Source organism: Vigna unguiculata, chromosome 3, assembly GCF_037176805.1.
Source record: "Vigna unguiculata cultivar grain cowpea cultivar isolate G323 ecotype 2 chromosome 3, ASM3717680v1, whole genome shotgun sequence".
Classification (NCBI taxonomy): domain Eukaryota; kingdom Viridiplantae; phylum Streptophyta; class Magnoliopsida; order Fabales; family Fabaceae; genus Vigna; species Vigna unguiculata.
Window position 1 is genome coordinate 24,237,848 of NC_140794.1, and position 26,539 is coordinate 24,264,386.

At 33.0% G+C, this 26,539-nt stretch overlaps 2 protein-coding genes across 3 annotated transcripts; both read right to left on the minus strand.

The window, feature by feature from the left end:
- Positions 1-11,859: 11,859 nt before the first annotated feature.
- Positions 11,860-16,572, minus strand: RBP47B (RNA-binding protein 47B). Its single transcript, XM_028063289.2, has 6 exons — positions 16,041-16,572; positions 14,926-15,409; positions 13,193-13,275; positions 12,983-13,113; positions 12,368-12,464; positions 11,860-12,253 (listed from the first exon to the last, which is right to left on the minus strand). The coding sequence occupies exons 1-6, from the start codon at positions 16,395-16,397 to the stop codon at positions 12,128-12,130; spliced, it is 1,278 nt and encodes a 425-aa protein (XP_027919090.1). The 5' UTR covers positions 16,398-16,572; the 3' UTR covers positions 11,860-12,127.
- Positions 16,573-19,130: 2,558 nt separating this feature from the next.
- Positions 19,131-24,215, minus strand: LOC114175320 (uncharacterized). 2 transcript variants are annotated; one of them, XM_028060101.2, is made up of 6 exons: positions 23,887-24,215; positions 23,331-23,566; positions 22,975-23,233; positions 19,980-20,147; positions 19,659-19,814; positions 19,131-19,563 (listed from the first exon to the last, which is right to left on the minus strand). In XM_028060101.2, the coding sequence occupies exons 1-6, from the start codon at positions 23,914-23,916 to the stop codon at positions 19,390-19,392; spliced, it is 1,023 nt and encodes a 340-aa protein (XP_027915902.1). In that variant the 5' UTR covers positions 23,917-24,215; the 3' UTR covers positions 19,131-19,389. The 2 variants fall into 2 exon arrangements, with proteins under 2 accessions (XP_027915902.1, XP_027915901.1); XM_028060100.2 differs by having other exon boundaries at positions 19,980-20,159.
- Positions 24,216-26,539: the final 2,324 nt, after the last annotated feature.

The following is a 26,539-nucleotide window of genomic DNA, read 5'->3' on the forward strand; positions in this document are numbered from 1 at the left end:
TATAACCATATTCAAAATATCCAAGAGATATGAGTGGATTTTGTAAACAAAATAAATAAGGTTTAATTATGTTTTTGGTCCCCATTTTGGAGTCAAAATCTCAAAATGGTACCCAAATTTTTAAAAGTCTCAAAATGGTCCTTTTTTTTGTTGAAACGTCTCACGTTTGCCTTTTCCGTTAAGTCAAGGTTTACGCTGTTAGAGGGAGTGCCACGTGTGAGTTCCTCGTTTTTTTGAATTTTTTTATTAATTTTTTTTTTATTTTGAATTTTTTTTTCAATTTTTTTAAAAAATTCAAAAAATTGCCACGTGTCAAGCTGTCATCATGCCACATGGCAGTGACAGAGTAATGTGACAGTGACAGTGACACGTGTCAGTATTACGTCACGTGTCATTTTTTTAGTCTCAATTTGGTCCCTTTATTTTAATTTGTCTCAATTTAGTCCCAATTTTTGTAAAAATTAGCAATTTTGTCCCTCTCCAAATTGAAATCAAATTTAATTTCTATATAAATGTACACAAATATTTCCATCAAAATTGATATTTCAAGTAAATATTTTTAACCAAATTAAGTTCATTTAATTCATATTTTACATTGAACTTTATTTAAAATGGTTTAAAAGTTGTTAATAGAAAATAATGTTAATAGAAAAAAATTCATAAATTAACTAGTTCATGTTACAATAAAACACATATAAATTTAAAATTTGGAAACAATTTTAAGTAAAGTTGAATATGAAACATAATTTTAAATAAACTTAGCTATGTTAAAAATATATAATAAAAATATCAATTTGAATAAAAATATCAAATTTAATAAAAATATTTGTATAACATTTATATAAAATTAAATTTTGTTTCAATTTGAAGAGGGACAAAATTGCTCATTTTTACAAAAATTGGGACTAAGTTGAGACAAATTAAAATAAAGGGACCAAATTGAGACTAAGAAAATGACACATGGCATAATACTGACACGTGTCATTGTCATTGCCATGTGGCATGATGACATCTTGACACGTGGCAATTTTTTGATTTTTTTTTTTTAAATTCAAAAAAAAAATTCAAAAAAAAATTCAAAAAATCGAGGAACTGATACGTGGCACTCCCTCTAACGACGTCAACCTTGACTTAACGGAAAGGGCAAACGTGAGACGTTTCAACAAAAAATGGGACTATTTTGAGACTTCTAAAAATTTGGGTATCAGTTTGAGATTTTGACTCCAAAATGGGGAACAAAGGCATAATTAAACCAATAAATAATTATAAGAGACGAAGAAGAGAATAATATATATATATATATATATATATATATATTTATAGTTGAGTTTTAGAAAATATTTCGAGAAATTAAATTTTCAAATATAAAAACATAAAGTATTTGTAAAATTGATTAAAAAAATACATATAGTAGTTTATTGTTTAACATTTTCTAATTATTATTTGAAAATAAAGTTGTATAAAAATATTATTTAATACGAAAAATACTAGATTAAATCAATAAAATGAAATTATACTAAATAAAATGAAAAATGTTTTTTAGTTGATTTTTTTTGCTAAACAGTTGGATTTTCAAGTTCATGTGCTAGCTCAAATTTCTTGACACTAAGTTTCATGTGGGTTTTAAAAAACATGATTGAGCTTAAGAAAAGAGGGTTTCTTTTTCCGTAAGGTCTATACGGTAATCTCGAAAATACTGACTCATATGTTTTTATCTCATAAAGTATCAGTACAATTGTTAATTTAACTAATTAAAAATAATTATTATAATTTTAATTTTAATTTTAATTTTAATTTAGTTATTCTAATATTTAGCTTCATTAACATTCTTCTGGTAATTATTATATCATTGTCATTTAATTAAGTTCTATATAAAATAATAAATGGTAGTATAGTAGATGGTAGTAGTGGTTTTCAAAAACATCACGTCCAATTATTTTATCATTTAACAAGTTAGTTTATAAAGAAAATTATTTTAACTAAGTTTTATTTTCTGAAAAATATTTTTTTTTTAAATATTAATTTTTTTTACTCGGACTTTTGTATAAGATTCTCATGAATCGACTTAATTGTTTGGCAATTGAATTATTGCCCTAAGGAGAGGGAGAGGGGGAACAAGTGAGAAGAGAATATTCTGCTGCCCAAGAGAGTTCTGCTAGGGTTTAAGCAATCTCGATCAAACCAAGCTCGACTTCGTTTCTATATTCCAAGTAAGTATTCTGTTAGCTAGTGACTAATCCTTCCTGGTTGCGGTTCTATTGTTCCAGTTAGGGCTTTGTAGTAACCTTGCTTTGTTTCTCTGTTCCATTGTGTTCCATTCTTGGGTCTGCTTGTATAGTTGTGGTGTTCACGACTACATATCGAAGTTTCTGTTAGCTTTTCCAGGTAAGGGAAGCTAGACCTTACCATTGTTTTCGGTAGAATCTGCTTGTTTGATGGGTATGTGATGATTGAACGGTCTGTGTGTGAATTTAATCGGTTGAAAATGCCTGTTGGACTGTGTGGATGCATGTGGGTGGCTGTCACTCGAAGGAACAGTGGCGAGCACTGGTTTTCTCGTCCAGGCAAGATTAGTAGAGGCTCGCCTAGGACCTGCTGCTCGATCTCTCGCTTAGACGAGAGGTTTTTATTTTTGAGCGAGGAGTGGTCTCGCCTAGGCGAGAAGGGACTCACCTGAGCGAGACCTCGCAGAGTCCGCTCTTTTCCTTTCGCGATCTCGCCTAGACGAGAAGGGTTTCGCCTGAGCGAGAAGACCCCCTCGCCTGAGCGAGAGGACCCCCTCGCCTGAGCGAGGCAGTGGGTAGGTTTGGATGTTATTGTTGGATGGTGCACTGATGTGTGATTGCTTGTTTGATCTAAATGCTTTACTTGGTGGGTTGAGGGATGATGCTATGATTGATATATGAGGTTGCAGTGGGAATGGTATGTTCTTGTATGTTATATGAATTGGAAAGCATGAGTTGCATGATGGGGTTGTTATATATGATGTTAGTATTATGGGAACTTCTGATTGGTTAGTGAAACATGGTCAATGTGTGAGTAGGGCGTAATTCCATGACTCTTGTAGTGAGAGCTCATGCTGATGCCTCATCTATTGGACATAATTCCGTGAACCCTTCTAAGGAGGAGTTCACGATGGTGCCTCGAGTTAAGGACGTAATTCCACGCGAGTATTGTGGTGGTGCCTCAAGGTCAGGACGCAATTCCACGTAAGCCACGTAATGGTGCCTCTTGTAAGGGTGTAATTCTGTGAAGGCCTCGTGGTGATGCCTCACTGCTAGGACTTAATTCCACTGTCTCGTGGTGGTGCCTCATTGTGCATATCCGGATAGTCAAGTCTTGTAGTCTTGAAAGAGGTTTGGTGTATTATGTGAGCGTTTCCGTCAATTGTGCTTGATTATGTGATTGAATGATGATTATTATAATGTGTGAATTATGTACACTAGTTTACCCTTTCGCTTGTCTGTATGGTTGTGTGCATGGTTTTCCTCCCTTGCAATGATCATCAATTCTATTGATGTGAGCAGATGTGAGAACCCCTGGCAGTGGTGGTGGTAATAGGAATGCTGCAGCTTGATGGATGGGACAGGTGTTAGGCCCACTGTGGGGCTCATTATTGGAGGATTTTATATTATTTATGCTTTTCTTGTCCGAACAAGGCCTAGTGCTTTTATTTGTTTCTTTCAATATATTTCTGATTGGGCCATGTGGGACCCCTTTTCTTGTAATCTGGGCATGTCCAATGTATTGTATACTTTCATACCCTAATGAAGTTTTATTTATCGAGGTTATTCAGATTTTGGGACGTTACAGTATTTGTAGCCTTTTACCCTAGTTTACAAAGTTTTGGTTTGTAGGATTTTGTGTCTACAAATTTTGGAGACACCTTAACTTATAAATAAATGTATCTCCTCCTATGTAAGTCTACTTTGAGATTAATAATGTTATTTTAACATTATTTGTGTCATCATACTTATCTCTAAAGTTAAGGTTAAACCATCCCATATTGTCTCCCTCTAGACACCTTTCTTTAAAGTTATCCAACTTCTGAAGAGAACCATCAAACACCTCCATCCTATCACAAATACTACCAAGCCGAGACACTTCTTCTTCATTTTCCTTGCTTTTGCGTGCCATCCTCACCATCATGATCTCACCTTCATGCTTGGATGCTCCTTTGAGGAGAAAACTATCATTTGGTATTATATTATTTATTATTTATTAACTATTATAATATAAAAAAAAATGAAAATATACTAAGAAAGTTATCTTCTTACCTATCATTATTTTGATGACGATTGTCCCAATTGTTATACTTTTGATCATTTATCTTGTTTTTTTTTTCTTTTTTGGGCTGTCATATGTGACATGTCTCTAGAGAGGTAATCTATTATAATATATAATACAGAAAATAGGACAATTATATTTTAAAAACTAAATTTTAACAATTTTTTTATCATATGAAATAACAAATTTTAAGTAATTTTTAAATATAAAAAAATAAAAATAAAAAATCACTTAAAATAATATCATCTCAAATTATAAATAAAAATGGTTAAAAAATAATTTTTCTAAAAAATAATATATGGGAGAAGTTATTATCTTATGTTTAGCTTGTTGACGATGTACGATTTATCAACATTTTAGTCTTTTGATATTTTCTTTTCTTTTTTTTTGTTACCATATGTCTCTGAAGAAATAATTTACATTTTTACCGTGATTCATGTTAAAATTCAATTAAAACTAATAAATGAGATTTTAATTAAAATAAAATTTAAATCTAATTAAAACTCTTGTGATTAAAATTATAAGAAGTTTATTATTAAATTTGACAAAAATATGAACAGGAAATTAAGTTTTAATAATTTAACTTTTTATTGTAAAATATAAAATTTATTATTTATTTCAGGATTTACGATTTAACTTCTACATGAAGACATTCACGAAGTTCACAATAAACATTAATCTTTACCCCTTCTAGATTCTTCCGACGTTTCCTTGTCCCACCAAAAAATCATGAGCGAATCACACGACCACTCCCCCTCACCCGCTCCCGCCGACTCCCCGCCGCACTTCAACTCCATCGTCATGGCGTCGCTGCCCGAGTCCCAAGACCCCGTCCCCCAGGAGGCCGCCACCGACGACGATGACCCTAATGATGTTAATCACGCGCCGATGTTGACGGTGATTCATCTGAGGGATCGGAGTTTTCCGATGATGACGCTGATTTATCTGAGAGATCGGAGGTTGTTGATTCGGGTGAGGAGTCGGGGTTAGGGTTTCAGCTAGTTAAGTGGATGCAGGAAATGGGCATCTTTAAATGGTCAGACGGAAGAGCAAGGGATGTTTTGAGCGAGTTCCGTGAGGGCCGGTTTGATGAGTTTGTGCTTTCCGATAGGACGGGGAAGCCACCGGCGAAAAAATCAAAACTTTCATCAGAGGGTTCTGTGGAAGTTCAATCGCAGAGGGTTTCTGAAACAGAAAAAGCTTCAGACGGTTCTGCTAAAGTTGTAGAGAGTGTGGTTGGGAACGATAGTTTGAGTGAGTCCGAGAATTTGAAGAATGAAGAAAGGGGAAGGGAATTTAGGAGAATGTGATGGATTGTGTTTTAAGATTACTTTATGAGTTTCGTAATGAAGAGGTACAAAATCTTGATGACCTGAGTTTGTTGAATGAGGATCACCAACCTCTTATCCACTACATGTCTTTATTTTCTGCTTCTTTACCTCTGGTGTTTATTTTCGTCGCCTTGGCTTTTTCAGACCGATAATATAGATTTTAAGAAATTATTATAAAAAACTAGCAAATTTATTTTAGACAATGGTTGATAATTAGAATATTAAACAAATTGAAACTTTTCTTCCAAGCTCTAGTTTTGGTTATGTTTATTAGTGAAGGATTTTTATAGGTATTTCAAAATAAGTTTAGATGTTTTATTAGGGAATGTAGATAAAAAAATTTAAGAGAAACTAAAATTTTAGAATTTTATTACAGTTAAATTTTCAATTTTCATTGCAAAGTAATTGGCAAGTGAAGATGCATGACGCCAACGAGTATTCTTCGGTCATAGTGTGACAAATGTATCAGAGTCATCATCACCTTCATAAGTCTTTCAACCATTTGAACCAACTTTATGGATTCAACAACAGAAAATCAATTATAGTCTATTATATATTAAAAAAATATTAACAAAATTATTCTATTTACCTTTTTTTATTGACATATATGAAAAATTATAATCATTTGATCATTTCTGTATTATTTACTTTTTTAAAATAAAATAACTAAATTTTATTAATTTTTTTTTAATTTTTATTTATTTCATTTTTTCTTCTGATAACTATTTTCTTCATAATTATTTTTTTTATGTAACAGAAACACTCCTTTATTTCCTAAATTATATAAAAATATTTAATTTTAATAATTAATAACTATTTTATTATATAAAAATTACATATCTAAAAAACTATTTAAAATATTCATAAAAAATATATTTATGAGATTTTCTTCATAAAAAAATATAATGGTAGAATTATTGTAAGGTCTGCTAATTTCTTATTATTATTCTGCCCTAAATCTAAGGGGCTACTCAACTTTTAGGCCTAAAGGCTGATTCATGGGGTGCCAAGACCCCTAAAGCAGTCAATGGTCTCATTCTGCACTCACTTTGCCAACAACAGTGTTTGATTCCTTTTCCAAAACAGAAGCTCTGCTAGGGTTTAGAGTTTCGTCATCTTCAAACTAGCTCAAACCAGTCTTTTACTCCACGTAAGTCAGTTGTCAGTTCATGTTCTTCTCCATTGAGTTTATTCTTCGTGGTTCCAACTAGGGTTTGTTAGGATGAACTCGTTATGAACTCATTCTGTTATTTTTTCCAACTCTGAATCTATTCTTAGAGTTACATGTGCTCCACAGTTCGGGTGTCCAAGTTATTGGCTAGCATTTTTCAGGTAAGGGAAGCTAGGGTTCTCACATTTTTAATTGTTGCCTATTTTTGATTTGCCTCGAGCTTGTGTGAAGTGTATGTTGCTGTGGTTAAATAAAATGCTTTGTTCTGTATTTTGGATGTGCAAGTATGGCTGATGCAAGTATAGACAGTGGTGAGAATTGATAATCTTGTCCAAGTGAGCTTGTCTCGCCTAGGCGAGACTAACAGAGATTCGCCCAAGTTTCCTACTCGAGAGGTTGCTTAAGCGACGAGTCCTCGTTTTGAGCGAGATGTAGTCTCGCTTAGGCGAGGAGGGCTCGCCTAAGCGAGATCTCGCAGGAAGCCACTGTTTCCACTCCTTGAGCTCTCGCCTAAGCGAAGGGAGCTCGCCTGAGCGAGAACCTTCAACCTGAGCGAGAGTTGGGCAAGAATGCGTTCTCTCTCTATTCTTGGATGAATGTCACATGTTTAGTTGGATTACTGTGTTAAAGCAAGTCCTGAGTGATGTTGCATGTATGGAATGGTTCATGGACCGAATATGATGATGAGTTTGGTATGATTATGGTATGGAATATAAATGAAGATTGGTTATGAATGTGGGCATGAGATTGGCACGCATGACAAGTACACTCTTGGTTGGTGAAACATGATTTGTATGTGGTTAGGACGTAATTCCATGGACCTTTAAGTGAGATCTCATGGTGGTGTCTCAGTTGGTTGGGACGTAATTTCATGATCCATGTTAGTGGGAGTCCATGGTGGTGCCCCATTTATATAATTTAGTAAGGATGCAAGGTAAGGTTGCATCCTGACATTCTAAAGTGTCAGTTAGTCTCACATAGAGCGTACTGACTCTAGTGGTGAGAGTAGCAGGAGGCTTGAAACTCATTAAAGGGCTAACCTTGTGTGTGGGGGATGAGACATTGTAACATTTAGCTCGGTAGAGCAGGAAAGTCCACCATAAGTGCAAGCATCCACTGAATCCGACTAATTATATGTATCCGGATGAGTCGCGTATGAGTCTTAGTGTATTGTTTGGAAAGTCATAACATGATTGGATGATGTATGTATATTTGACTCTGAAAGTGTACATAATTGCATGATAAATTATTGTTCGCTCTAGCTTACCCTTTTGTTTGTTGTATGTTTTATGGTGTGGTTCTTTCTCTTTGCAATGATCATCAATTTATTGATGTGAGCAGATACGAGAAATACTCGTGGTCAACAGGGCGATGGTGGTTCCGCTGCATAGCATACCTAGACTGGATTCTGCTACTTTGGACTTTCTTATAGGGCTTTGGCCCATGTACTGTTTTGACTTTTAGCTATGTTAACTACTGTTGATTTCTTGTATTGTGTTTTGTATTGGCATCATGGTGTCCCTCAGGATTTTCCTCTTTATACCTCGGATCTCTTTAAGGAGTAGTTTTATACTCTGAACTTTATCTTCATATTATATTGTGTGACGTGTCGTTTAAATAAGTTATTTATTTAAGGTTAAAATACTCTCTTGGTCCCTGTTTTTGTTGAAAAATCTCAAATAGGTCTTAAGATTTTTTTAGTCTCAATTAGGTCCATATTTTTGAAAATGTGTAACAATTAGGCCCATTCCGTTAGTATGGTGTTAACGGTATTAAGGATATACCACGTGTCAACTTCTCATTTTTTTGAATTTTTGAATTTTTTTGAATTTTTTTTGAATTTTTTTAACTTTTTTTTAAAATTATTCATGTTACGTGTCACGTGTCAAGTCAGTAAGGTAACACGTGTCAAGTCATTATTTGAATCTCAATTTGGTCCATATATTTGTTATTTTAATTATATTTCAGTCCTTTTTTTTTTAATTTTCAATTTCATCATTTCCAAATTGAGATCAAATTTAACTTTTATATAAATTTTATGATGATATTTTTATTAAACATTTTAATAATATTAAGTTTATTTTATATTTTGTTTTAAAATTTTAAAATATTTATTTTAACTTGTTACAAAATTGTTTTAAATAATTTATATACAAATGTTAGAGTTGGTTTAAAATTAACAATTTTATAAATTTAAATATAAAATTTTAAAACAATTTTGTAAAAAGTTAAAATAAATATATTTAAAAAATTTTAAAAAAATGGACTGAAATGTAATAAAAATAACAAATATATGTACTAAATTGAGATTCAGACAATGATTTGACACGTGTCACCTTACTGACTTGACATGTGGCACAATACTGACGTGACACGTGGCATGAATAATTTTCAAAAAAAAAAATTAAAAAATTAAAAAAAAAATTAAAAAAATTAAAATTTTTTTAAAGAAATTCAAAAAAATGTAGAGCTGACACGTGACACATCTTTAACACCGTTAACTCTATACTAACGGAATGGGCCTAATTGTTACACATTTTAAAAAATATGAACTTAATTGAGACTAAAAAAAATCTTAGGACCTATTTTAAATTTTTCAACAAAAGCATGAACCAAGGAAGTATTTTAACCTTTATTTAATGGAACGTTACAATTATTATATTTAATCAATAATTATTTAATTATTTTTAAATATATGTTGTAAAGTTTATTTTGCAAAAAATTTAAAACCCTTTAATATTTTAGTTATGAGTTTTTTATTACTGTTTTGTAATTATAATTTTTATCTTTAGATTATTTTTAAATATATGTTGTAAAATATATTTTATAAGCTAATTTATTTCTGTTTAATATTTTAATTGTAAGTGCTTTTTTATTTTTTATTTTTATATATTTTAATTATTGTAGTTTTATTGAATTATGATTAATTTTTATATGGTTTAATTTATAAAAAGTTTAATTTCAATAATTAAATAATATTCACAATATATTTAAAATTTTATTAAAATCTTTTATGTTAATGATTAATTTTAGTTTTATTTTATTTATTATTATTTATTTCAATATTAAAACACATTATAATTATAAAATCCTAAAAAATATATTTTAAGACAGGTAGCGATTTAAAAATAATAAGACTCGATTATTTTTAATATTAAAAGATTTAATTATAAATAAAATTGTTATAAAAAATTTCATTATTTTAAAACTGCTCCTCTATAATTTTCTGATTCCTTCCTAAAAATCATTATTTATTATTATTTTTTTATATTAAAAACACATATTATTACTATAATATCTTTTAATATTTAATAGATTATGCTTATTTTTATAGTTTAATTTATGTAAAATTTAATTTCAATAATTAATAAATATTTTATGACTACATATCCAAAAAGTTACTATAAAATAATTTAATAAAATATAGTAGTTTAATTTAAGAAATCATTTAAAAAAAACAAATTTCATAGTTGTGTTTTATTTATTATTGTTTATTTCAACATCAAAAACACATTTAATTACTATAATAATTTTAATATTTATTTTATTGTGTTTATTTTTTATATAACTTAATTTATTAAAAAAATATTTCAAGAGTTAATAATTATTTATTATGTGAAATAGTAGTTTAATTTAAAAAAAAACATTTAAAGATAAATTAATTTTATTGTTGCGTATTGGATAAAATTATTTAATTAAAAATATATCACAAATTTAAAAATAAATAAAAATTCTAGAAAGACTAATTAAAATTTTAGTTTTTTATTTTATTTGTGGTACTAATATTGTTTATGAAGGATATTAATGGAATAATTTTGAAAGAAAACTTATTCTATTCATGGGTTCTACAATGTTTGAATTATGTGATTTTTATATAAGTTTTATTTTTTGTAAAAATACTTTGAATTTATTTATTGTATCAAGAATTAATAATTATTATATTATATTATATATATATTTTAGTGTGATTTATTTATTTACATATGGTTAGTATGGAAAAGGAGGAGGAAAATAGAAAGGCAACTTTTGACTTTTCATGTTACTTATGGGGTATAGGAAGAAATTCGCTAGCGTTCTGAATGAGTTTTGGAGTATTAGGGCTTGGACTGCGCCAGTGGAGGTGGAGGAAGAAGAACGTGATGGAAGTAGAGGAAGAAAAAGGAATGTTGATGGAAGTGGGGATGGAGGAAGAAGGAGCGCCGATAAAAAAGTGGGGCAAGGAATGAAGGTAGATGAAGAAGACGCGAGCCTATGTGAAGGTGGAGAAAGAAGGATGTATTGGTGGGAGGAAGAAGATGGAAGAAGATAAGCACAATGATCTATGAAATTGCACCACCGTCTTGCTGTCAGTTGCCGACAAATCCGACACCAATTTCCATCGCCATGGCCGATAATAGATAACACATTCATGACAAAGTTTTTCTCGCCGTTAAACTTCTACTCCTCCACTAGTTTAAATCGCAATCTAGATTCGAGACCATCTTGCTATCGCAATCATGTCTCCAATCGCCATTTTTCTTCGATTCTCTACACTCTACACTTGTGAATTTGATTTCATAGTTGAACGAATACTTCGGCTTCAGGTTTCTTACACTTTCTTCTGTTTGAAGAACTTTGCTCCATTCCCAGTCTAGTTCTAGCTATTTAAAACTTCAAGACCGCAAAAATTCTTGACACTGATGCCCAAGCCCATTCGAAATTTATGCAACAGTAAATGGGGTGCTCTAGAACCTGGTGTAAGCGATCCTATTGTCTCCACCCAACTTGGGGGTGTTTAGTCTTTTCCTGGTCATCTTCTACAATGCCCAATATTTTCTTCATCCATAGGAATTGAAGACCGAACTTCCCTCAAGAATTCCATCGCTTTGATTGAGTGGAAAGATATTACCGTTTTTTTCCAACGCAAGGCTGCATATATACACAAATGTTATGGAACAACAGTTTTTAAATTTATTGTCTTTCATTTCAAATCATGGTATAAATAATTTCATAATTGTATATTGTTCGCATTATTAGAGTCAGCGAGAAACTCGCAAATAACCTGTTTCAGATTCAGTCTGTGCACGAAGATTTTGCAAGCAGTAACAGTTTACTGTGAAGTATTTAAAATAATCTTAGCTGTCTGCTACCAATATGTTTTTAAGGATTTAAAAAACAAAAATACCCGAGCCACATTATATATGTTCGGGTTCAATCCAAAATTTCAGACTTTTTAATACAATCTTAATTAAGAACCTCGCATACCGTATAACCCAGCTACAAATTTAAAAATAATACTACAGTTTAATGGCGATCAATAAAATCCATCCTACTTCAGCACACAATTCAGCTAACCCCGTTAGGAAGCCCCTTGAATTGCAGCAGCAGCAGGTTGCATGGCTAGATCCTGATTCTGTCTCACAGCAAATCCATGGCCTCCATAACCCTGACCACCATAATGGCCTCCATTGGAATCACTTCTCCACTGTCAGCCCAAGGAATTAAATTAGAGATGGATTTCAATAATGAAAGTTCAATATTAGAAATAGTATTTCTCGCTTGAATAATGCAAGAATTCATTTAATGGACACAAACTTACATGCTTATTTCCTGGACTGCGACCCCAAGAAAGGCGCACTGTCTGCTTCCCAATTACTGTCCCATTCAATGCCTGAATTGCATCCTCAGCATTCTTTCTGTTACAGACCCAGCATAAAGCATAGTTAACTCACCAAGAACATCCACAATGCTACAACTCTAAGGGTTGCTTATTTGAAATTTTGTAGGTCCTTTCTGTCACCTTTACGTACATGATGACATAGATAATAACTTCCGTTGTTTATTTAATAATCTGAGTTATTTATAGTTAAGAAATTGTTAAACAATGCTTCTTAGGGTTAAACAACACAATAAACTCATCTTGGAGATGCCCTAAGGCAAAGATAACACAGCACTAATTATGCTGGCAAGAGCAGTCAGAATCAAATATTACATGCACTTGTCCTCAGAAATTTGATTAGATATATCCTTAGATGACTTCAAAAGCATTAGAAACTAGCATATTCGAGGATTTCTTACCCATCACAAGAATACAAGCCACTTCCCATTTCACGTGAAAATACCCACTTCCCTGGAGGGGCAGGGGTTTAACTAACATGGAAGTTATAATCTATGTCATCATGTCAAGAGATACAACAAGAATAAAATAAAGTACCTGTCAGCAAATTGAACAAATCCACACCCTTTTCCCACTGGAATTTTCACAGAGACAACCTCACCAAATTGCAAAAATGGTTGTCTGAGATCCTCATCACTGATATCAGAATCAAGCCCACCGACAAATATCTACAACAGAGACCAGTTACTAAGATATGAAAAAGCAAGGTGATTAACCTGTACAAAAAAATTACAAAATCAGACTCACAGTAGTGTTGTTCGAATCTCCTTCAGATTGGGAACCTTGGGCCACAGCACCATTAGCCGAGTGTCCACCAGCCAATACCACAGCTAGTTAAAGAAATAAAATATCAGAGTTTGAAGTTTCTAATCATAAGCGCCATAAATGATATACTTCATTCAGTGAGAACCTTCTTCTGGTTTTATAAACATAAACAGCAAGCCTTGGCAATATATACATTTTAAAACAATGAACAATGAATATTACTGCTCGAATATGGATTCAAGTTTCTAAATTGTGAAAATATATCTACACATTGAAATTCAAAGATAAATTGAAGTGTGAGAGAAACAACAGACTCGTGATTTAGAATTAACTAATATTAAAATGAAATGGGTAAGGGAAATATAAACAGAGAACCAAAGAATAAACAAATTTGAAATATGCAACTGTCAGCTACAACTGTTAGAAGTTATGATTACTGGTGGTAGCACCAAAACACATATACAACATATGATTACTGATACAATTAAGCACATTACTTGCAACTTATTCTTTGTCAATTTACAATTATTAACCAGTTAAGGACGGAAGTGTACGAAACAAATAATAACCAAAGATGATGAAACCCCAAGAATGCAAAGGCTAGAGAAAAAAGGCCTAACTTCTAAAATTAAACAAGGAAATTAAATTTTGGGGTTCCCCTTCTGACAATATAAAACAACATAGTAGTTGAATTGAGATGAAAATAGAAAATGGGAAAACCCATTTTCCGAACCAAGAATTGAATCACATCACGTACAGTAAATTCATGACCAATAATAAAACATAATTCCAAAAGCAATTTAACATAAAGAAACATATATACACAGTGAAGTTAAATAGTCAACTAACAAAGTGATATATAGTTTCAAAATAGTTTTTACTTTATTTTCCAGAATATCATCATCAGAAAATCTTTGTTTAAATTAAAAAATAAAACTTCATTATAATGAATCTAAATTTTATTTTTTTAATTTATTTTTTTATTTAAAAGAGATCAGAAAGTCCAGTAGATAACTTATGGCCTAAACTGAATTAAAAAAAATGAGACTGGATGGTGTTTTTCTTGGACCTAAAACATAAAATTCCTAAAATAAAAAATGACTTCTACCGTTCAACTTAAGGTTTTGGTCATTTCCCTTCTTCACCTACTAGCAGCAAATGGAGATTGAATGAAACAAGGGGCTGCAGATCTGCAGTGCCATATGATTTGCCCTCTCTAGAGGGCAATTCTTTTGCAATTTTTATCTGAGAAAATGACCTACGACCTGGTGCAATGCAATGATGTTTGGACAGCAACGCATTGGCCTATGGCCAGGTGCAATGCAATTGCCTTTGGACAGCAAGGCATCGCACCTGCTCCTTGCTGCCAAAGAATAAAAATATTGGTGCGCAAGATGCGATTCATTTGGGATTCACACAATTCAAGTGCAATTCAAACACAGTCAATACAATCCCAGATTTTTATTGCCAAGTTGATGAAGGTATATGCTGAAGAAAAGAAAGTGACACTGAATGAATTACTAACTGAACATTAAAATATCATGATAAGTTAAAGAGTGAATTACACTTATCACCCGGAGGGTGTAATGTTTTTCAAACAATTACTGAAGGTTAAATTCTCACAAAAATTTCAACTGTCATTAATGTCATTTACTGTAAGGTGTAAGTTAAAACTGCGTCACAAGAATGCAGAATAAGAATTATAAATAACAAACCTTGAGAAGAATATTGTTGTTGATAGCCATAAGTTTTCTTGGGAGTTGCAACACCTATTCTCATGGGTCTACTAGAACAATAAACACCATTCATTTCAGTCATTGCCCTCGTTCTCTCATTTTCATCGCCAAACCTAACAAAACCATAACCTTTTGAACGACCAGTATTAGAATCAATGACAACTTTTGCTCCCTTAATAGACGAAAATCTGCTCGCAAAAGTCTCTTGCAGCATAGCATCAGTAACATCAATGGCCAAGTCCCCCACAAATATTGAGAGATCAGAAGTAGCATCAGAAGATCGCCTATCCCCAGCACTGAATGTGGCCCAATTCAGACGAAATGCCTGATCTGTGTTTGGCATCATGGTGCCGTTATAGTTCTGCAAGACTTTCTCAGCCGTCGCACGTGAATAGAACTCAACGAATCCATATCCCTCAGACTGACCAGTTTGCTTATTCCGAATGACCTTGGCCGACACAACCTGCACATATGACAACAAAATCAAGAAAAGAGCCTTGCTACGCAAAGCACTAACTTACACCCATGTTGACATTAACAGGGTAGCTCACGGGCAAAAAGATTCACACTTCACAAATAAATTGCAATGGCTGATTGTCAACTAGGGATCTTCAAGATGCGGATATTTAGAGAAAAAGACTTAAAAAACACTAAAGTACGAGTTTTATTAGCCACTTTTTCCAGTTAGAATTAAGAGATCTTGAATGTATTTATTCGACGAAAACTTAGGTCAACAGAGCAAAACCCACAGTTAGGGGACCACTTAGGCTTCAAACAGTACAACTCCCATGGATTCGCAATCCCAAGGATTGAAACTGAAGAATAAATCATGTCATACAATAATTCTTTAACAAACAACCGGAATCACGCACCAAAAAACAAGATCAAGAAACTCAAAGTAAAACTGGCAACGCAGGCAACTAAAACAACCTGCTCAGAAAGAAGTTCAAGAATGATTCAATAATCAGAAGAAGAAGCGGAAGTTTCCGAAGTAACTTCCAGCTACAAATCAAGCTTCCTCTCACGTATGAGAAACAAAGAACTGCAAAAGAATCACGTTATCGAAAAGAAGAAGTGAATGAATTGGATGGTACCTCGCCAGTGTGAGCAAAGCAGTTGTGGAGGTAGTTCTCGTCCATCCAATGGTGGAGGTCGCCGAGCCAGATGGTCCTGATCTCGTCGGAGGAGGCGGCGGGAGATGCGGCGGGCTGTTTGTGATGGTGGTGGTGGGAGGGAGGGGGCGGCGGCGGGGGGTAATGAGGGTGGACATAGGGCATGTAATGCTGGGGGTACATCATCATCTGCTGCTGCATCATGGCCATGGCGGTGGCCGGATACTGCATGGCCATCCATTGGTGCTGGTACTGATGCGGCTGCGGCCACTGCTGCTGCTGCCCCTGTTGCTGCCCCTGCTGCTGACTCAGATCGCCGTTGGTGCTGGGTTGAGCCATCACTACGTGCTACCACCTAACTATGTTAACTTCTTTTCCCTTTCTCTCTTTTTCTTCCCACCTCGCTCGAGAAGAGAAGAGAACGATACGACCTGGTCCAAGCGGGTGCGGAGATGCCAAGACCAGGCGACACACAAAGAGAGAAAGAGAAAGAGAAAGAGAAGGGCGCAATTTGTAGGGTTGCTCTTTTATAAAGGAACACCACACCCACACACACACTTAACGCCACCACTGCAACCCAAGTGTGGGTCGACATAACAACACAAATGGGTTGGGTTTGATTCGGCTCGGTTCGGATCGGATCTCACTCACTCAAACCGTAAAAACCAAACCCGCTTCCAGCTTCGCAAATGCACCCCCTCCTTAGCCGTCCGTGATTTTCTCTCATGTTCTGGGTCCCACTCCTCTGCATCAACGGCTCTCCTTAACCCTTATTCTCTCCCACTTGCCTCACCCTTCCACTGCACATTATTTTTTTTTTTGTATTATTTTTTTAAAAAAAATTGACCTGTGGAGATGAATAAAAATGTTTTGAAATTCTTTATTCTTTAAATAAGCTATTAATGAATTACCTAAGTCTCTAAATCCTATTTATTTATTCAAGTAACAATTTAATTATCGAATTATGTAATTTCCTAGTTTAAATTGAATTTTAAGTAATTGTTCGAGCTTATCACCCCATGTGCGTGTATACATTTAAGACTGTCAAGTCGGTTTCTTTTTCAACATAGTTGTTTTTTATTTTTTAATAAAAGTAAAGGATGCCGGAAAAAATTATTAAATTATTCATTTTTCATTCAGAAGTTATTCATTCTTATCTCTTTTCTTTTCTTAAAAAAAAAATAATTCTTTTTTGAGAATTGGTTGATCTCAACGGGGGTCAACCACGGAGGAAGTGGATTTGTACTCTAATAATGTAAATATATGTATCATAACGTAATTTTTGTTTAATTCCAACTGAGGTTTAATTAAATAAATAAGTTATAATAAATTACCAACTAATTAGTCTGTCGTGTAACATATATTTAGACTTCTAATTTGTAATTATATCTTTTGTTTTCTTTTACCTCACACCACTATTGAAGTCCGAACGCGATTTCTTCTAGGTAAGGTCAAAACGTGATGAAAAATAAGTACTTTTATGCTGTTGAACATTTATTTATTCTAACAAACCAGTTGCAATGAAGTTAACACTAAGCTCTACCCTCTTTTCTCGAAAGAATTTTAATTTAAGGATCGACTTTTATATATATTTTTTATATCGGTGTCTATTACGATATTATTAATCATGAATTTTAAGTAAAATACTAATTAAAATACACTTATTACATGTTTTTAACACTATCATCTAATTATATATTATGGGTGTATCAATAAAGTAATTCGTAAGCTGCTCAAAAGCTTATAAGCTATCAGCTATAATATGAAAACAAAATTACAAGTTTATAAATTATTACAATAATTTAATTACAATGCAGTCATCTATAAAAGTATTTTATCACCATTCAATTATAAGTTGCCATAACTAATAAGATTATTTACTTTTGTGATAATTATTTAGTGGACATTATAAAATACTTAAACTAATATATAGTTACAGATTAGATTTAAAGTTAAGTTCTAAACCCAATTGGAAATTATTTATCTTAACAAAACACATGTCTATTCATATACAGATTTTGATCCCCTTGTCAAATGTTAGAATAAAAAAAATGGAAATAAAAACAGTGGCAGTGGCAGTTAGTAAATTTAATCTAAAAGAAGTACAATAGCTGAATATAAATATGCTAAATCATTATGTATAAAGGCTATTTAGCTTGTTAGAATAGCATTATTATTATTATTCGAGAGGGAATATATTAATGGCTTTAATCTTTATTGATGAATGAAGAGGGACAAATACCACTTGCCTTCACCAAGAACTTTTAAAAAAATAGCTATGTTTTTGGGATTCAATTTGCATCTTTAAATCTTTTAATAGAAGGATGGGCATGGTTCAAAATCTTGGTGCAATGATTGTTGTTTTAAAAAACAGTTGTTGCGTTGCGTTTGGTGGTGGCTTGGAACGTTGCATTTGCATACTTGCATCGCATGTTGTTTAAGAACGCGACCAGGTCAAAACCTATGAGACCATGAAGCCAACGTGTCACAAATTCCCAGTCAACTTCGTACTTCTCAAATCAAATTTTAGACTTTTAGTAGGTGCACCCCCTCGCCCGCAACTTTGACCAACTTCCATTACATCAACGTAATTTCTAATTAGCACACAAAATAGCAACTAAAATGCGATTATTATTCTATAATTATGGTTATTTGACCATCAATATGATGCAAAATATGCTATTAAGACTATATAATAGAGCGATTTGTTAGATTCACAAATCATACAACTCAGTCACACATAAAATCTATGATTAGCGAGAAGGTGTTTGGAATTTGGTTTGGTTAACGATTGCGTGTAATGAACATGTGGTAGCGTGTGGACACCAAAATGATTCCTGGTCCAGCTGTTGGCAGCAAAACATCATGCTACTATCATCAGCCTAACTATAAGAACAGTGATAAAACGTTGAACAACAACTTGGTTTAAACTTTAAGTACATGCTCTTCAATTACTTTAAAACACATTTGTGCTTTCCTTTGACAATTTGTACGATATTTGGAGGGGGACTCACTTTTTTCAACTAATGTTTTAAATGCACATGTCCGTCAATCACAGGGAACAATCAGGTCTGAAGAACACATTTCAAGTTGAAATTGCGAATTCCCTTAATGTTGCACGAGTACAAAGAATGAATTAAATATGAAGACAAAAACAACAACAATACAAAAATGAGAGAGGGCCATGGCCAAAATTTCAACAGGGTGGTTGTTCTCCTGTTGGTTCTTGAAGCAACTTGTGAAGAAAGGATCAGAGGAATGTTAACAGCGCGAGAAGAAGGGAGAAAAGGAAAAGGAAAAGGCAAAACGTGGTATGTACATACCCACCATTTTACCTGCGAAAATCTTGACGGATGAAACTCTCGAATGGTGTTCCTGTTAGTACCTTGCTTACATCGTTCCAGTTTCCAATTTGGCTAGATAAGGACCCTTTGTGTATCTTCACCTGACGGGTCTTCAAATCCATTTGAGGAACCTTTAGGAAATCCTGAACATCCCTTAGTTTCTGGAGACAAGAGACACAATTCAAATGTCAACACCCCTTTTACAAACATATAAACAAGTTGTTGCAGACATCATGCACCAGGTACTGTGACTTACGGTGCGGTTTTTTACCACGTCTTCGTAGTACAGGATAATATGCCTGGTGCTCTTGAAATACTCCAAGGCTTTGGTGGTGGTGTCATTCACTTGTCTAAGTTGTGCAATCAGTAATGTTGAATTGATTATAGGCTTGTATTTTGCAAGTACTTCCGCCTGAAAATGTAATCAGAACCAAGTAACATGAATAGCTTTTAACTGTTTCTGTAATACATTGACTAATTTGAACATCTTGAACCAAATAGAAGCATTGATGCAAAGGTTCAACCACGAACATTCAAACTCAAACAGGTACACATGCACAAAGAAAAATATAGAGACCTCCTTGGGTGAATGAACATGAGATTTGTGAGTCCCGTTTAATAGCTTGGCATTCTTATCATATTCATTTGCAAGTACAGAAACCATCCGGCGCAAAAGATTCCTTCTGAAGAGAAATATGAGCGAAACACCATGTATTCTGAAGTACTCGGCAATCTGTTCATGATGCTGCATCAATCCCTGTATTAAGTAAGTAACAGATATTATGATATACTCAAATCTCACATGTTTAGAAGAAAAAATTAGGAAAAATAACAGATGTTTAGCTTCTCCAAAAGTCAAAAATAGTTTATTCAAAAGTTAATTTGTAAAAATTTTATAACTTCTGTAAAAAAAAAAAAAAATAGTTATGCCTATATTAATTTTAACTTATAAAAAAGTTCATTTTTTTTATTTCTCTCTCCTAAAAGTCTTTGTTGAGAAGTTTATGCAAACAGATCCAAGGCAATAATTTATATAACAAAAGTCAAGGCTAGCATGTTAGATAGATACTGAGTATGTACAAAATAAGCAAATGCAAATGCAAAGAAAGAAGTACTATATTACTGGTGTTGCTTTTGATAGGCTTGTTTCTAAATTGTCTTTCTTTTTTTTTTTTTGAAGGCATTCGCTCCTTTTAGACACCAAAATGTTCCTAACCGTTGCAAGAAAGGAAATTCAAATATAGGGAATCAAATGAATTAGCCTCATTCATAAGAATTTAATTTAGCATCATCAAGTGTCCTTGCCAAAGAATGGGCAACTTATATACAATAGTTCAGTGAACATGTTGAGAAATATTATCAGTAGAGATTGTTGTAGCATCAGAAATTGTGTCCACTGGCCTGTAGTAAGAAATATGGTCATGCTTAAATTATCTTTTCAAATATTTGAGCTTATTTGAAAATAGACATGCAGTTAGCAACTTCTATATTTTTAGGAAGATAAAAACAATTAGACAAGAGACAAGTCGTAGTTCATTCTCAACCAGTTTTTGTTATTATACTTTCTTCTAAATCTAATGAGGTTGTAGAGTTGGCTCATACACTCGAGCATTCTACTAAGTAACATTCAGAGAAACTCCAAGAACCATCCATCATATGCAAAACCATTCAAACATAAAAAAGAACACCGATCTTCATTGAACCTTCATCAGCATATGTTATGTAAACATTTCTTAACTTACACAAATCGTCTAGGAAGGAGAAAAATACATGGCAAATACCAAAAATAAAATAGTACTAAAACACTCAGCTAGACAACCTGCGCTGAAGCTTTATAACAGCTACAGCGTGAAAAGAACAATTAGAAGAATGTCAAAATGTAAATAACACAAAAAAATAACAAGGTCATGCTTGCATAGTGTACAACATAGTTTGTGTCAGTGCTTGCGTGTAACAGAAAGAGAGTTATTTCTAATTCTCCCAAGTATCACAGTTCTGTGATTCTTTAGAAAAACTGGGAACGTGTGCCTATATCTCTCATAAACAGTTTAGACCTCATACAAAAGCTTTACCTCCCTCTGAATTCCAAATCAGTCGACAGATACATCGTTCAACTACTAGTTCAAAAGAATAATGAGTTGCATTCTAGAACTTCGTATTATTCTTCATATACACCATTTACAATTTTGACAAGTTTTCTTTATGCACTACAAGAAAACTCTTAAATAATGACTAATTTTGATAACCAAAAATATGTTTAGAAACCAATTTCCAAATTAGAGACTAATTGAGAGACCAATACCTTTGGTAGCCAAAACCTTGGTGCTTAATGTTGATGACCAATTTAGAGACCAATTCATAATATAAACTATTTTAGTTACCAATTTAGAGACAAATTGTAACTTTTTAAAACTACTAAAGTTACTAATAACTTCTAGTTTATAAATTGAAATCTAAATTGGTCACTATAGTGACTAATTATTTTTTATCACTAAAATTTGTCATTATTCAAAGATTTTCTTGTAGTGATGGAAGTTGAGGCAAAAACACATCGTGGGCAAGTCAACATAAATTAGCCCTCCCATGTCTTGAATCTCATCCATAGATGATAACACGAACAATTCTCTAAATTAAAGTTTCCATATTTCATTAGACTTATTCCAAGTAACTTATTATAAATAAGATAGAATTCAATTCTGTCAAAGATTGTGATTAGGCTATTGAGCCTGATACTATGATAGATGTAAGGGTCAAACAGAGCAGCAGCTAAGCCATGGCCATAATATATGGAAGGTAGGAGAAGGGAAAGAGGAGCACATGGAACATATTAAGGGACAGACAGTTATGTTGGGTGATTAAGGAACCTGACCCAGTAGCAAGAAAAGGGGGAAAAGGTTATGAAAAGAGGAGGATCGTGAATTGAAGGTGGAATTGAGAAAAATACTCAGATTTATTGTCCAGCCTTTTGGTTGGGCAAGGAGTAGCAGTAAACTTATTTCATTTCTTAGTTATCCTCATCATTTTGTTGTTTCTTCCATTACTTTTATATTTTCAGTTCACCAGAGTGTGTTTCTCTTTTTAACTGGGAGAGTGACTTTAAATTGGGCCTGAATATATATATATATATATATAACTGGGAGAGTGACACAATAAACCTGCATATTGCACACTAGTCATCTTAAGAACTAACAACAAACTGGAGTTAATATATAATTTGGTCTTTGAAAATGGCAACCTGAGCTTCTTTGATTTTTACATATTTTCATATATACATGTGTGTTGTGTGTGTACAAATTATTAACAAAGTTAACTACTTTATAGGGTAAAGTGTAACACTGTTGGAGACCTATATATAGATGTGGATATTCTGGGACTCTCAAGCAACGCAAAAATTGTAACCTTAAAGGATCAAAGTGTACATTAAATCCATCTTAACGATGTGCATATAAGCTATTCAGATAAAATAAAAGAGAGAAAAATCATTGACTGTTGCCAAAAGATACAAAAAATGCTTCAAACAAGACAAGTATTTCTTAAAATAAAAGGTCATCCACCAATAAAACAATCTTTACCTGATTCAGCATCCACTTCAAGCCAACAGCAGTGGTGCACTCATTTTTTGAAGCACTACTTAACCAGTCTAGATTATAAATTGTATCCAGCGTCTCTGTTATTGTTGACATGTTGCTCCTTCTCACCTTAACCGAAAAAATTTCCCCATTTGAGCTTATGTTATCATGACTGTTTAAAAACGTCTCAAACCATCCACTCCCAGATCTTTGCATCGACAGAATAGCAAAATAGCGCACAGGGTGGCAAGCGCATTCCTCCCTAACATAGAAACACCAAGCAAAACATATCAGCAAAATTCAGACATATTTTGCAATAAAACCTTGGATTTAGGCATTATATTAATAATTGCTTGCACCTGCTGTAAGTTTTGGGTTTAGGGTAGTGCACATAAGGAATCTCCCAAGGTTCAATGTTAGGTTCTGGGCACGGCTTTTGTTCAACCTTGATCTCTAGAAAACGAATCTTAGTGCCAGTGCCTATCTGCTTCAGACAAATTGAACATATATACACGCCACTGACCATTGCAAGGGTCAACACAACTAGCCTCCACACAAACGTAGAACTCTTCCAACTCTTCACAAGCAAAACATCCTGTAACCAGGAACCACATTTAAATCGATTTATTTATATCAAAACATATACCATAAAGGCATAAGCATGGTTAATCCCGCACCTGAAATAGATTCAAACCCCACAGAATCTACATCTTAAGGAAACTACCCAATCAAACGCCCAATACCCATGACCTTAAAAACACACATATTCAGGGTTATTTTAAGGAACCAGATCGGACAATTTCACGTGCCACCCCATGTAAAAAAAAATTAAAAATGAAATCTTTTACTTCAAATTTTGGGAGATTTGAAGAATAGGATAACATGGCACGTTGAAATGTGAAAAATTACAGTTACCTTGGCGAAGGAAGAGAGATCATCGGCCATTGTTGACGAGCTCAAAAAGAATGCAGATGAAAAGGCATTTTTCGGGTACCTTTCTGAATTTCTTTCTTCGCTTTTTATTCTAAAGCTTTTGTTTCAGCTCTCATTGCTGCAACCAGCAACCGCACAGGCCAAAAAAATTGGAGGAAAAGCAAAAGGGGTTCCTCGATGAGATGAGGTGCGTGCGAGACACTGAGCTTTTTCTTTTCTTTTTTCTTTTTATTATTTGTTCTTCTTTTTTGTGCCTTCTTTTTATTTTGTATTATTTTTTTGGTCTCGTGAAAAATGAAATAATTCTAGGCTTCTAATCTTGGATTTCGGATATAGACTACACACATATTTTCGGTAATCTGCACTTAGCTTTGTGTTCGGAAGTGCTTCGAGTATCGTTCGGAGTGAGGACGGTTGAGTACGACCAAAGAAAAACGACATCATGAGTGCGATCCATCGCCTCTTAAACGACATCATCGTGACTTCGTTTGCAATCCATGAGATCCACCACATGTCTGTACCAAAACAAAATTATGGAGAAATTAAATTCAGAAAGTTGACAATTTTAAACATTTCACACCCACGTGTCAGGTACAGTCTTAAACATTTCAATTACGTGAGAGAGTACGGTCAATGATAAACATGTTTGAAACTTTATAACCATTGACATTTGTTTCATGTCTTTAGGAAATAATAATAATAATAATTATTATTATTATTAAATTATCCATGTGTTTTCGTTTTTCAAATAAGCTATCATAACAATTAGGACACAAGAGCAATTAAATATTAGATAAATTTTCTAGGGAGTTCCTAGGGAGTTCCTAACCATGTTGTTACTTATGGCATTATTTTGGACTATTGCAAGTTGTATATATTAACAATTGAGGATAACTTTTTTTTTGGTATCTCAATCTGGTCTCAATACCCAAGTTTTACAATTATCAAGTTAGTATTTCCATGTTTCATTAATGATCTTCATGAATTTACAATTAAGAGTGATAAAAATAAAAACAATAGTTTGTTACAAAAATTTGCTAGATTGAAATGAATCATGTTTTTTTAATAATCTTTTACAACTACAGTGGTTAATAAGATAATGTTTTCAAATTGTCAAATAAAAAGAGAAGAATGATATTTTTTTTTATACTATGAACAGAAAATTAAAGAAAGAAGAATGATAGTAAAATGAAAGAATATTTCTTGTTTATCTCAAATTCATGTCAAATTCGATTTCAGATAAAATGGTTATAAATTTGTTTTATTAACAAAAAGCTAAAATATTATTTTTAAATAAATTATAGTTAAATAATATAAAAATACTAGTAAATTATTTTTTAATACAAATGTAATTATTTATCATCTTTAAAATTTTAATAATAAATTATAACAGAAAAAATATTAAAAAAAATCAACGATTCTAAGATATAGTCAATGAAACTTTAAATATAAGTAATTCTTGTAATATTGATGAGATGTCTCTTACTGACATCTCATGACTTTTTTTTATTAGAATTCATAAAAGGGATAAAGATACTTAGTAAGCGTTATAATTGCACACAGACTTTTATAAGGGACTGTGATTTTTTAACACTTCATAAATTGTTTACTCCATTCTACAATTCATTTATTACTTTCATATTTATAAGCATGTCAAAACAAAAACAGTGGTGCCAAAACGAAAACAGGGATAACAGTTATTATGTAAATAACGACAATTGAATATATTTGAATATTCCACCACCATCATCAAACAAGAAAGAGACTAAGATTGACTCATCAAACATACTTAAAAATTGAAAATAAACATGAATCAATATTATTTTTGGTTTTGATTTCTTCACCAAATTGCTATAATTTGTTTTTTCAATTTTATTAAAATGAGAAAATTGTTTAATAAATTACTAAAAAATCAAATTTCTAAGCACGACTATACTCTATCTTTTCGGAACGATGTCGCAACTTTTTTTTATTATTCTTTTAGTTTAGTGAATGAAAAAATGAGAGAGAAGTAGTTTACGGAAAAAGTGTAACGTCCCATTTAATAAATAAACGTATTTAAATGATACGTCACACAATATAATAATACTAGCAAAGATACGGAGTAAAAACTCACTCCTCAAAGATATCCAAGAGTTATAAAAGGAAATTCTGAGGCACACCACGATGCCAAAACAAGACAAGGTACCAGGTCTAATGTAACCAGAAACACAATACTAATCAATATAATACATGGGCCATAGCCCTAGCAAAAGACATAAAGAGTAGAGCCCAAGTCCAGTCGACTAAACAGCGGAACCTCCATCACCCTGATGACCGCGGGTAGTTCTCGCATCTCCTCACATCAACAAGTTAATGATTATTGCAAAAAGAGAAGACCGCACATATAGATCACACAACAAACAAAGAGAAGTGTAAGCTAGAGGCAAAAGTAGTTTTATCATGCAATCAAGTATACTTTCACAGTCAAATATACATACATCATCCAAACATGTTATGACCTTCCAATCAATACACTAAGATTCGACTCGACTCATCCGGATACATATAATCTCTGCTCACCTTCGAGCTGCTCACCCCTGAGCTAAGTGTTACAAGTGTTACAATGTTTCAATCCCCCACGCACAAGGTTAGC